Source organism: Myiozetetes cayanensis, unplaced genomic scaffold, assembly GCF_022539395.1.
Source record: "Myiozetetes cayanensis isolate MyiCay16 unplaced genomic scaffold, myiCay2020 scf22, whole genome shotgun sequence".
Lineage (NCBI taxonomy): Eukaryota > Metazoa > Chordata > Aves > Passeriformes > Tyrannidae > Myiozetetes > Myiozetetes cayanensis.
The window spans coordinates 7,650,073-7,662,378 of NW_026087434.1; the positions used below are offsets into that span (position 1 = coordinate 7,650,073).

The following is a 12,306-nucleotide window of genomic DNA, read 5'->3' on the forward strand; positions in this document are numbered from 1 at the left end:
TTCACTACAAATCTGATCATCCCCATGAGAGCTCTGGCCTTAATCAAAAAAAAAAATGGTGAAAGGCTGGATAAATCCTCTGACTTGGTATTTCTGCCCTCTCAGGTCCCACACAAGACAGCAGTTGGACACACAACTGATCCCTCTGTGGTCCCACCACTGGCTGTGAAACCAGCAAAGCACTTTTAAAAATGCACCAATCCTTGTTATGCCAGGGGGAAATGACAAGATCACTAGGGTTAACCTCATTTGGAAAACACGGTATTTGGCCTCCTAGCCTTGTTGAAGGTCCAGGTAAAAGGAGACTTCAATCAATTCCCTCCAGATTCACTTCAGAAATTTCCCTTTCTCTTCTAAAGACAGTGCCCAGAGTAGGCTCCAATGTCCTGGAACACCTGGAGTCTATAAAACAGATTAAAAAAAGAGTGTTGGAGCAGTAAGAGGATAAAAATCACTATCTCTACTGGGAGATGTCTGTACTAGCAGATGACACAATCTCTCACTTATGTACTGAGTCCTGTTATTCTTGGATACTTCCCTCTTCCTTCTGCCCCCCCATTTAGGAACAGAAGCAAAAATTCCTTACATTGTCTTAAATTTCATATTATGAGGGTTTAGTGTTTTGTGCTTAACCTCCACTAAACAAATAGTGTCCTGCTGCAGACAAAGTTTTAAGCTTTACTGTGCATCAATCCCAGTTTTAATCTTTAATGGTCTGTGCCTAAAAACAGCACCAAGGGAGAGAGAGATCCCTGTACACTTCCAGCCTTGTCCCTGGGCTTTCCACCCTCCTCACCCCAGCCACATCCCACCTTGGATGCTGCAGGTCTCCCCATCCTGGTAGTGTTTTGGAAACTGCTCAGCTATAAAAGCATCACAAAGTAATCAGAGTTATTTCAGTCTTCCTATGAGCTTTTCCTTCTGAATTCATGATTCTCTCAGAAAAGAGAGGCTGCCTAGCTGTGGGGACTAATGCCTGTCCCCTCCTATGTCTTTCAGATATTTTATGCTTGTGCTCAAATATCCCACTGGGATTACAGTTCTAATTAGGCAACTTACGGACTTCACACAGGCAGAAGCTGCCATTCCTCACCTGCAGAATAATCATCTCCTCTGCCTTTATCAGAAGTTTCCTGTCATCTGTAGGGAGGGAAGAGATAGGAAGGAGACAGACAAGCGACAGGAAAAGGCAGAAAAAGTGGGTCCCTCTTGAAATCAGATAAAATAATGAAAAAAATGTTGAGTTTTTCCTGCTCGTGTGAGGTAGAGACAGTAAAACACACTTATAAATCCTGAATATTGCAGCCAAAACAAGGAGACCTAGTGCAAAAATGGAAAGAGAATTTGCTCCAACACCCTCAGTAACACAGAGAGGTCTGTAGCCTGCTTGAATACATGTTTTTGGTATAAATCAAGAAATTCAGAAAAATTATGAAGTGGGCAAAGGATCCAGGACACAGAACAACAGAAAAATTATAGAGTAATCTACCACAGTTTTGATTGTGATCACAACCATTCCCTGAACAAAATGAACATTTAAAGCAATAAATATTAACTCAGGACAGACACAGGCACTGATGGGGACACCCACACACTTCTCCCCAGGAGTGAGCACCTCACAGGCAGGTCAAGGCAAACCACCCTTACCAATAACCATATTTATTGAAAGCAAAGCAATCTCCCAGCTTGTTGTGTTTCGCAACATTATTTTAATAACCCTGAAATCATGACTTGCACTGGGACCACGTTTTCATCAAGAGAAAATTTACAAGCAACTCGTTTCCAATGCATCGGACAGTAAAAAGCAAACACCAGGGGCACACACACAGAGGACAAAGTGTCATATTCACGTCTAATGAAACACCTTCATTAGAGAGAAGGAAACAGTGGGAGCATGAGGGGTTAAAATGGTCATTTGATGGTCAGCTGGACTGTCTCTGCAGAGGCTGGACTGGTGCTGGAGGATGGAGTCTGGCAACTTGCAGCAATAGTTAACCTGAGCGATTGGTGTATCCGCTGGAGGAAGACACCTAGACCCCACTAGAACATGGGCACGTTAGTCCGTCCTCCCTCAGGAAAGCTACAGTGTGGATGAGTGTTGGAGGCGCCTCTCCCGAATTCCAAGAGCACATTTGTGGAAGAGACCCCTCGGGAAGGAGGGGGAATGTGAGAGGACAGAAGTTGGGCTGCTCCCGCGGCCGTTAAGGTTTCACGGGCACGTCGCCGCCTCGGAAGCGGCACAAGGACCTGGGTGAGACAGTCCAGGAGACCTGCAGGGAGCTGACACGTCCTGGGCATCTCCTTCTGATCCTGCTAAGTGAGCCACAGACGCTTCCAGGCGTTTCGGGAGCTGCCGTTTCCCTCGGGGCGCTGCGGAAGGCGGTGGACGCCAGGCATCCGGGCAGTTTACACCAAGAGTTCCTTTGAGCTCCACATCCCATTTTTCCAGAGCTCCCCTTCCCTGAAACTGGCTATACAGGACTTGAGATTGTACATTCAGCATCAATACAGTGACACAGGGGCACAGCTGGCACCGGGCAGCGGGGACTCAGCAGCAGTTCATGGGCAGCATCAGAGGATCCGTCACCACGGCAACCTTGGATCGGCTTGGATCTGCTCCACACTGTAGCTGCCCACAACCCAAATCCTAAAGGGTTTTCCAATTCCATTTCCAGGCTCTTCCAACTCCAATAATTCTTAACATATACAGATATCCATATACATATTTTTTTTTTTTTAATTAAAAAGCTCCTTCACGTACACAATCATATATTGAATTAGCAAGAACAATAATATATTTCTGGAGCAGAAAAAGCAAAAAAACACATCTGCTCTGCCAGTGCCACCCACAAACTAGACAAGGAACTAAGAAGAAGTTTGACAGTTTCAGACCACTCAGGAAACAGAAATTCTCCTGGTCTAAAGACAGGGAGCCATGCAGTGAAGGTGCCATGGAGGGTACAGCAAATGCAATATACAGAAAAAACACAAATTGTTAAAAAATCTTTTCTTGTAAAGATTCTGGGGCCACAGGGCGAATCCTGATCATCAGGAGCTTTCATTACAGTTTGAGAAATACTGAATAGTACTGAAGCAGAAGAATGACAGTGAAAATAAAGAGCTATGCTGACAGTAAAAGATTTGGTCAAAAGCTGTATTCCCTTTAATATACCAGGGGATGCTAAATATTGAGAGTGCATTTGATTTACAAAAAGCCATCACTGCCAACCCCATGGAAGACTGAAATATCCGACTTCATAAGGGACTTTGATGTCTTGGCAACAAAACCTGAAGTCACCAGAACCGAAAGCCCTCCTTGCCAAGGAAAAAATGCCCAACAAAAAGCAAAACTAAAAAAGAACCAAGGAAGGAAAAGAGAAGGAAACTCTCTTCCAAGAGTTTCATTAGAAACCACTGGAAGAGATAAAAAATAAGGAGGTGGGAAGGAAAGCAGTAAAAAAGAGCTGTGCAACTTTGGGGCCAGATCAGTAAAATTGAGAGAACAGGCTTCAGACAGGGTTCTTTATCTGTTTCAGTAACAGAAGTTACCCCCAAAGCTGAATTTGGGTATTTTAAACTGTATCATACCTGCCAGCAAACTGCAACTCTCAAGTTGCTTGGGAGCCCCCTGCCCCATGGGTCTTTCTTACGGAATTACGGTTTATGGACAATCCCTGGGACAGCACAGGTGGTTATTCAGGACTGGGAACCAATTTTTTAATTAATCCAGCTGTCCATATTAGCTTTTTCCTTCTCAAATGGACTGGGGAAATGAGTTTCAGCAGTACAAACTCACACCCCTCGAGACCCAGGGCCAGCCCTGCTGTACATCATCACATTGAGCACCAGCTGCCCCATGGCCACTGAAGGTCAGGAACTGGTTTGGTGGAGGTGGGAGGAGAGCATTTACTCAAGTTCAGATGAGGGAGATGGAGCCAGGCTGGAATCTCCCCAGGAATCCCTGGCCCTTCGTCTCCTGTGCCTCAGGTTGGCATGGTCGGGGTAAAGGGACCTTGGAGTGGTTACCAATGCAAACACCTTCCTCAAGCCAAGCCCTGAAAGGCCAAACATGAAAATATTTTGGTGTTCCTACCCTATTCACGGGCTATTTGCTCACCTCAAAGATTTTACAGGCCATTTAGAGACATCCAGAAACTGGGAGGCTCTGGAACGATGGAGCAGGAGAGTCATCTCCAGCCTCGCTGCGTTCACAGGGCTAACGATTCAGCTACGTTACTGAAGACATGGAAAAAATGATAAAAACAGAATTTTAACACAAGAATGGTTACTGCTGCTTGTGCAGTGCTTTTGGATGTGATGTGCAAAGCGTTCATGGAACAAGCTCATGAGGGTGTCACCAACAAGCAGAGGGAGCGACCACAGGAGGGGCTTTCCTGGCTTACACGTCATCCTCATTCAAAGTGAAAGAGTTAAACTTCTTCATGAAATACCTTAACAGATTCAACTATATATATATATATATATATATTTTTAGTATCCCCTGCATAAAAGAAAAATACACATTATTTCAACAGCCAAGAAAAAACTGCAATTTATTAAGTTTCAAAGAATCTTCGTACTCTTGAAAGCAACTTTCGGTGCATGTTCTTTAACAATCACATTCTATGAGGAGAATAAACATTAAAAGCCACAATTGTTGGTTTTCTTTTTAATCTCAGAGTTACAGACATCTTTAATTCAAAAGGAAAAGGCAAAAAAAAACCCCCAAAACAAAACCAAAAAAAGCCCCAAAACAAAACCCACCCCACCCTCCAACATAACTTTTCATTCCCAATTTGAAAATATCAGGAGTTTTTCTACAACTCAATGCTAAACTTCAGCATGGAAAATTGTATGTAAACACGCACATACACACATACATATTTTATATAAGTGTGTGTGTGTATATATATATAAAATATATATGTAACAGGCGTGTAATGGCAATGAGATGCAATTACTCTGAGGAAAGGTTATTCAGCTAAATACACTACTAAAACTTGAGGAAAAAAAAAACAAGTCTTGAACCCAGTTTGTGCATAGTTCATGATCCTCTATAAAACCAGCTTTTGTTAATTTGCAATCTTGCAGGACCCTTTAAATCTGATAAAACCATTAAAAAGCTAATCTTCAAAAAAAAAAAAAAAAAAAAAAAGTAATGCACAAGTTTCCTGATCCAAGCAGGCAGGGAGCACAATGTTCATATAATTTTTAAAACATACTTGAAGTGTATGTTATTCCATTGTCTTTCTTCCTTTCAAAACAATCAAAAACATTGATCTTTTTTTTTTAAACATAAAGCGATTTTTTAATATATAAAGCACTCTTCAAACATCTATTTCTTTTGAGTCCATTATTTGGTAAATATGTAACTGCTACACATTAGATTAGGTATTTTTCTTCTTTCTTACTGTCTTTTTTTTTATTTTATTTTGTTTTTTAATAATATCTTCAGTGCTAGGAGTTGGGTTTTAAAAATACATGAAATGGTGTGGAGTTGCTCCTCGGGAAACCCGGCTTTCCTGAGACATCTTCCACCATGTGCAAGATAGTGATCACAAAGTTTTCGCCACTTTGACGAAGAGGAGGAAAACAACAACAAAAATAGTACACAGCAATGGCCAAAGAAAAGGATAATACAACAACACTGTTCAATCCCAGAGCTCTGAAGTAGCATATCTTCATTCTGAAAATAGTTTTTCTTTACGATGGAAGTCTTTTTTTTTTTTTTTTTTTTTTTTTTTTTGTGTTTTTTTTTTTTTTTTTTTGTAATTCCTTTTTTTATTTTAAAGTTTGAAGGAGAGAAAAAAAAGGTCTGTAAACAGGTGGGAGCCAAAACTCCTGGCTCCTCCAAAAGCAGTCAAAACTTATGTCCAAGTGCTTGTTTCTGTTCCTGCTTGCAAGGGAACTATCAACTCTTTACAATTATCTATGGCCACAGTTCAACAAGAGTATTTTTTTTTTTTAAACTTTATATTCCGAATGGAAAAATGGTGCAATACTCCGGTAATAATTTTCTTGCATTAGTCCACAATAAAAAGCCGCTAAAGGTAGATATACATATTATTCTCCAGAGATACACACTGTAATTTTTAAAATGCAATAAGAGTCCTTGAGTAAACATTTACACATGAATTGTCGCCGGCCCCTTCTATCAGTTTCTTTCCTTTTTTTTTTTTTCTTTCTTTTTTTTTTTTTTCCTTTTTTTTGTCCTTTTTTTTTTTTTGTTGTTTTTTACCATTACAGGATTAGCTACAAGAAGGGCTGCGGACACTCAGTGCAAAGTTAGAAGCTAATAACAATTAAACATTTGACCAATGAGCAAATAAAAAGCATATACTGAATCAAAGGAAAAACTTCACACGTTGAGTTAAACCACACGTGGGCACACACACTCACACACTCACACACAGAGGCACACTCACATATGTCCCAACAAAAACATAGAGTCTGAACTTTTTTTAAAAAAAAAAAAAAATTCTTAGAGCCTGTTTTTTGTGTACTGATGCTGACCTGGAAGTGTAATAATTCAACTCAGAAAGTGTTCACATTTTGTTATTGGCCTGCTGGATTCAAGTATTTGCATGTTGATATGGTTTGTTGCCTTTTTTTTTTTTTTTTAATTTTTTTTTTGTTTCTTTGTTAATTTTTTTTAAATTTTTTTTTACCTTTTTTTTTTTTAATATTTTTGGGATTAAAAAAATGACATGAAAAAGTAATGAAACAAGGGCAATGTGCATAGGCAGATCCATGGGAGTAGTGGACACAGAGATACCCCAACCCTGCCCTCCCTCCCCACCCCAACTCAACCTGTACAGTCCATAGTTCCCACTTGGATTCGTCACTTTTCTGTACCAATGGTAAATATCACACTTCACCCTTTCTGATTATTGGGTCCGCCTCTGTAATGTGCATAATAGTCACAGGCTCATTTAAATAGGCTTTCATTTCCCCTTCCCACCCTCCCCTCCCCGCCCCAAGTTGATAAAATAACCCTTTCCAGCCCAAATTCTGAAAAGTGCCCTTCATGATAGACCTATTCTAAGCAGCTTTTATACTTGGTTTTGAAAAAAAAAAAAAAAATCACCATACAAACATAAAAAGACAACATAAAACAAAAAAGCCATGAAAAAAAAAAACAACCAAACAATAAAACCTGTCATTAGCATGTGACACTGACCAAAAAGGAGCCCATACTGTTTCAGGAACAGTTCACAAGGACTTCTGCAGTTTCGGATTCGATATTGGACAGAGGTACTAAGGAGGGCTGCCAGTCTCATGGGTTAAAGCTGGATTCTTCATCAAGCCCGGGACTGGAAAGGGTTACAATTCTTTTTTTTTTTTTTTTTTAAATTTTTTTTTTTTTTAATTTTTTTTTTTCCTTTAGTGCTGATGATTGTTATTTCCATTTTGTTTTCTCTCTCGTTTCCTAGATGGACTCCCCGCTGAGAAGATCCCCTGGGAGGAGAGTATTCAGAGGCGTGGGGCTCCCGATGACTCTGCCGTCGTCGGCGCTGGGGGGTCCCCAAAGGCTGCTGGAGTACTGGGGGACCCCTCCCCACAGCAGGTCGCTGCTGCCCTTGCCCCCCAGGCAGGGGGGGTTCCAGTGGCCGGTGTCGGGGCGCACCAGGCCGTGGGAGCTGCCGGAGGAGCCCAGGCGGGTCTGGGTGGATCCAGTGTTGGACTGCCAGCTGGAGGTGGGCGGCAGCGCCTGGCCCTGCGCTAGGAAACGGTTCACTTCTTCCTCACCAGCAAACTCGGCCAGGATGGTAGTGTTTCCCAGGACACACCTGAGGGCACAAACAAAAAAGGTGGAATGATGCAAAGGGCACTTCTGGGAATACCCGAGGTGGATGTCCTGTGAGGAAAGGCTGGGACAACTGGGGTTGCTCAGCCTGGATAAGAGAAGGCTTTGGGGTGACCTAATTGCTGCCTTCCAGTACCTGAAGTAGCTACAAGAAACATGGAGAGAGACTATTTACAAGGGCCTACAGTGACAGGAAGAGGGGAATGGCTTTTCTATCTTACAGATGAGATATCAGGGAAAAATTCTTCCCTGTGAGGGTGGGGAGGCCCTGGCACAGGTTGCCCAGAGAAGCTGTGGCTGCCCCATCCGTGGAGTGTTCAAGGCCAGGCTGGATGGGGCTTGGAGCAACCTGGGCTAGTGGAAGGTGTCCCTGCCCATAGCAGGGGGTGGAACTGATGATCTTTAAGGTCCCTTCCAACCCAGGCAATTCTATGATTTATCATGGTTATGTCCTTCCTAAAGCTAAATGTCCCTCTCTCTGAGCTTCTTCTGGAATCCTTATCACATCTTACAAACTCTTTGCAGCCTTACAGGTGACAAATCCTAACTGAAAACATTATTAATGGTGAATAAAGTTTTGTAATGACCTCTTATTCAGTAGTCCATGAGTATCTACCCCCTAGCTGATATTTTTCTATCCCATTTAGGCAATTTTGAAAATCAGATTAAAAGTAACTAGTGATCGGAGTTCTGACTCCTGGCAAATAAATGCCTAAGAAATTAGTTTTTGGGATAAAACTGGCTTAATAGAAAATGAAAAAGAGAGCAGAAACATACATGTGCAGAGACTTCTGGGCCTTGGCTGCTTCCTCCTTGGAACTGTATCGGACCACAGCATTCCCTTGTGTCAGGTTCAAGTGGAATGTTATGAGAGGGCCGTGTTGCAAACACAGTGTCCGCAGTGTGGAACCATCAATCTGGGGAGAGAAGGTGGCAAAGGTTGTCTGTGCTGTTGTGATGTTACTTTAAATGCTTGTTAAGCAAGTTTTAAAAGCTAAAGAGTGAGTACAAGTGAAAGGAAAAGAAGAATTAAATTACAGACTTATCCCTCTCTGCACTGAGGGAGACATCCTGTCTTTTTAAAAAGTCTTCCCTATAGGCCAGTGCACAAAATTTCCCAGTTTAGGTTATATAAATTATATTTATCATTGAAAGTTCACAGAAGTTGAGAAAGAAGTCAAAGGAAAAACACATTGCTCATAAATATAACTAAATTTTTCCCAAGATCAATTTGGATGTCTGCACTCAAGGCTTTGTGGTTTATGTTCTTCCTTCTCAATGACACTGTGTGAAGGACAAGTAGAGGATCTGACAGACTTGTGAGAAGAACCAAAAAAAAAACCCACAGGAAAAGTAGATTTTACATTTCTGTGCCTGCTTTAAAGCACCATTCACCTCCCAACTTACACGTACACAAATGGTGCCCACTGAATGATTAATTACAGCCTTAAAAGTTTATGTTTGATTTGACAGCACTTTGAAAAGTTAACAAATTCCCTGAAGACGACACCTGTAATAAATGCAGAGTAATTACTCTTCCTTCAAATAAATCAAATAACCAAGGCTGCTAAATGTTGTTCTTATAATCTCTTAAATGTGCCAGGTCCTTTTCCCTGTGCAATTCCAGTTACCTGGGGGGTGAGGTTCCGAAGAACCAGCCAGCTGCTTGTTCTCCCTGAGCTGTCAGTACTCCATGCAGAACCTGCAATAAAATTCCACAAAAAACTCCATTGATCATGGTCTGGAGAACGTATTACAAGCAAATTTACCTGGAATCACAACATACTAGCAAGCCTCACTGCTACTGAAAACAAATCCTACGGCTATTTCCTCACATCTTGATTTACTGTCTCCTCTGGAATGAAAGGCTGCTGAATGGAAACCTGCTCTTGTTACATTTAAAAGGTCTGTGGCTTTTTCCACGCTCCCAGAGTAACTATTAGTGGCAGATGCAGCTATGAACACTGCAGCAAACTGGATCTCCAGGATGCATTAGAATTAAATCTGGAAGGCACATTTTAAAAGCAATTCTTGATGTCCAAGCTCAGGCTGCTGCCTGCTATTAAAGATTTTATTGCACTGCAGCACTCTGCTATCTTGCCAATGACAGATTAATGTATATGACTTATTCAAAACAGGTATTTCTGCACTGACAATGTCCTGATTGAAGATACAAGGACATAACCAACAAAACCTGTTCTTCCAACCTTAGGCTGGTGTTTTACAGCTTGGAGTTTTACATTAGGAAACTGTCCAAGCTTGGTATTTTATGAGTGGCATTTGAGAAACCACAGTGGATCCTGTGGTCACACATGTGACCACACTAAAGCTGGAGAGAATCTGGGCAGGCAGCAGCAATATCTGCTCACACAGGTGGGGCTTTGGTGAAGGAAAACAGATCCAAAATTAATGGCAAGAAGAGGGAAGAACATTTAATTCTCAGCTTAGTGAGAACAGATTAATAAAGTAGTCAGCTTTATAAAATACGTGTAATATTTGCATATGTATCTATATTTATATAGATATAGATATCTCTATATAGATACATACAGAGCCATATATATATATATATATATAGCCATGGTTTCTCATATTTGCATTTCAGCAAAACAACACCTAAAAAAAGAGCCTGTGTGAAAAAAAAAATTAAGGCATTCCCTGAGGGCCCTGCAATGCCATCAGGTCCTAAAGGCTTCACACATCCATGCTCCAAATATGTATCTCATATTAAATTCCACGGGCTCATCTTGAAGCCTCATAGGGAGTTTTGGATCGCACCACAAAAAAGAAAGACATTTTTATAAAATAAAGAAATGGAAAAATAAAAATCCTAGCTGGATTAGGTAATTTGGCAATTCCTGTGTAAAATTACTCATGTGACCACCTGAAAGAGAGCAGCTCCATTTACAACTTAGCCAATAAACAGGCGTGAGATTAATCCTCAAAACAGACACAACTCTGCTTGCACTGAACCTCCAGATTCTGGAGCCTCACACACAGAATAAAAGCAGAGAAGCTGAGGGTACCAGAGGAGTAAGAGCTGGTCCAGCCCAGGGGACTGGCTCCCCACGTGGATGATGGCTTGGTGTTGGTTAAGCCTGGAGGGGGTCTCGTCGGAGCCGTAGTGTTTCTGGGTACCTTCCAGAGTTCGTGGGACAGAGAGGCTTGTGTGTGAGAGATCGGGCCAGAGGACCACGTGGACTTGATGTCTGACAGTTTACCTGCAACAAGGAAAAAATACATTTGTGTATTCTCAGTTTTCAACTGAGGAGGATGGGTATCACTGACTACATTCCTCCAGCTTTTCAGGAGGAAAACAACCTTCTGTACCATCCAGTGCTATCAATCCTATATCCTTTGAACCTACCAGTGTTTACAATTTCATATAATTCTGTATTTAATGAACCTCACAACCTGCCACATACACAGTTCCCTTTTTTAAAATCTCCTACTACTTCTCTTTCTTTTTAAAGATGATACATGAAAAAAAGACCAGAAAACGCACTTAGGTATTTGAGATCTAACTGCACCAAAATTATAATGAAACACTTCAAGACTGTCTCTCTCAAAAGGTTTAATAGGACTTAAACATTTTTTTAACAACTCATTTTATCTAGCAAAGAAAACCAGTATGTCCATATGTTCTTCTGACATAGTAAAATTCTCAAGATCAAAGACCAATAAAAACTTCCTTAATGTTCAAAGTAACTGATACTCTTTTTTCCAAGTATCTTTGAGAAAAATGAAATCTGCAGAAGTTCAGATCATATCACAACCTGTCACTCTTTGTAACTTTTTGCTGTTCAGTTTATTTCCCTAATTGCTTTTTAAACTCTGACTACTGTTTCTGCCAAATCAGAGTTTAATAAAATAACATAAAACCAACAACAGCAAATACAGTTTATCATCTAGAGAAGCAGACAAAATTGATTTAAATTACAAATACCAAAATAAACCCCTTTATTCACCTTAGGGTGAATTCAACCTCAGGCTTACACTTCCCTGCCTTTCCTCCTTGTACCAACACATGTTGTGCAATTAGAGACCAATTTCCTTGTGACAGCTCAGTCCTGCTGTTACCAACACTGGCAGCACGTGTTGGACTGGACTGGACTGCAAGGGACACATCCTGCATTTTCTGCCACAGCAAACGGTGTTGTGACTGTGCTGCCTTAATGCTGATTGCAGAGAATAAGTAAATACTTGGTCTGACAAGGTCTAAGATACAAAAATCTTGTGAGTTTTTATAAGGCTAGATTTGAACTGGCAGATCTAAGTTTATACTGGAACAGTGTTTTGCATCAAGGCAGCCACTGAGGGTTTTTTTATCAGTCCCAAAGCCAAACTGACCAGTTGCCAAATCACAGCCTCAGTTATATACACACACACTCCCCAGAGTGCCTCCATTTATCTAAATTATTTAATTCAATGATTTTATATTGAATCACAACAATTCAAGTGAAAGGGCAACCACTCTCCCATCTTCTTGCAAGCTGTAG

The 12,306-nt window shown here is 41.1% G+C and overlaps 1 protein-coding gene across 11 annotated transcripts in view; it reads right to left on the reverse strand.

Moving 5' to 3' along the window:
* Positions 1 to 1,686: 1,686 nt before the first annotated feature.
* The window catches only part of TNRC6C (trinucleotide repeat containing adaptor 6C), a 314,470-nt gene continuing 303,850 nt past the window's right edge, over positions 1,687 to 12,306 (reverse strand). For all 11 annotated transcript variants that reach the window (XM_050319459.1, XM_050319461.1, XM_050319466.1 and 8 more), the window contains 4 exons: positions 10,834 to 11,028; positions 9,439 to 9,509; positions 8,585 to 8,724; positions 1,687 to 7,790 (listed from right to left, as the gene is read on the reverse strand). In XM_050319459.1, coding sequence (XP_050175416.1) covers positions 7,430 to 7,790; positions 8,585 to 8,724; positions 9,439 to 9,509; positions 10,834 to 11,028 — 767 coding nt within the window. In that variant the 3' untranslated portion in view covers positions 1,687 to 7,429. The remainder of the gene's footprint in view (positions 7,791 to 8,584; positions 8,725 to 9,438; positions 9,510 to 10,833; positions 11,029 to 12,306) is intronic.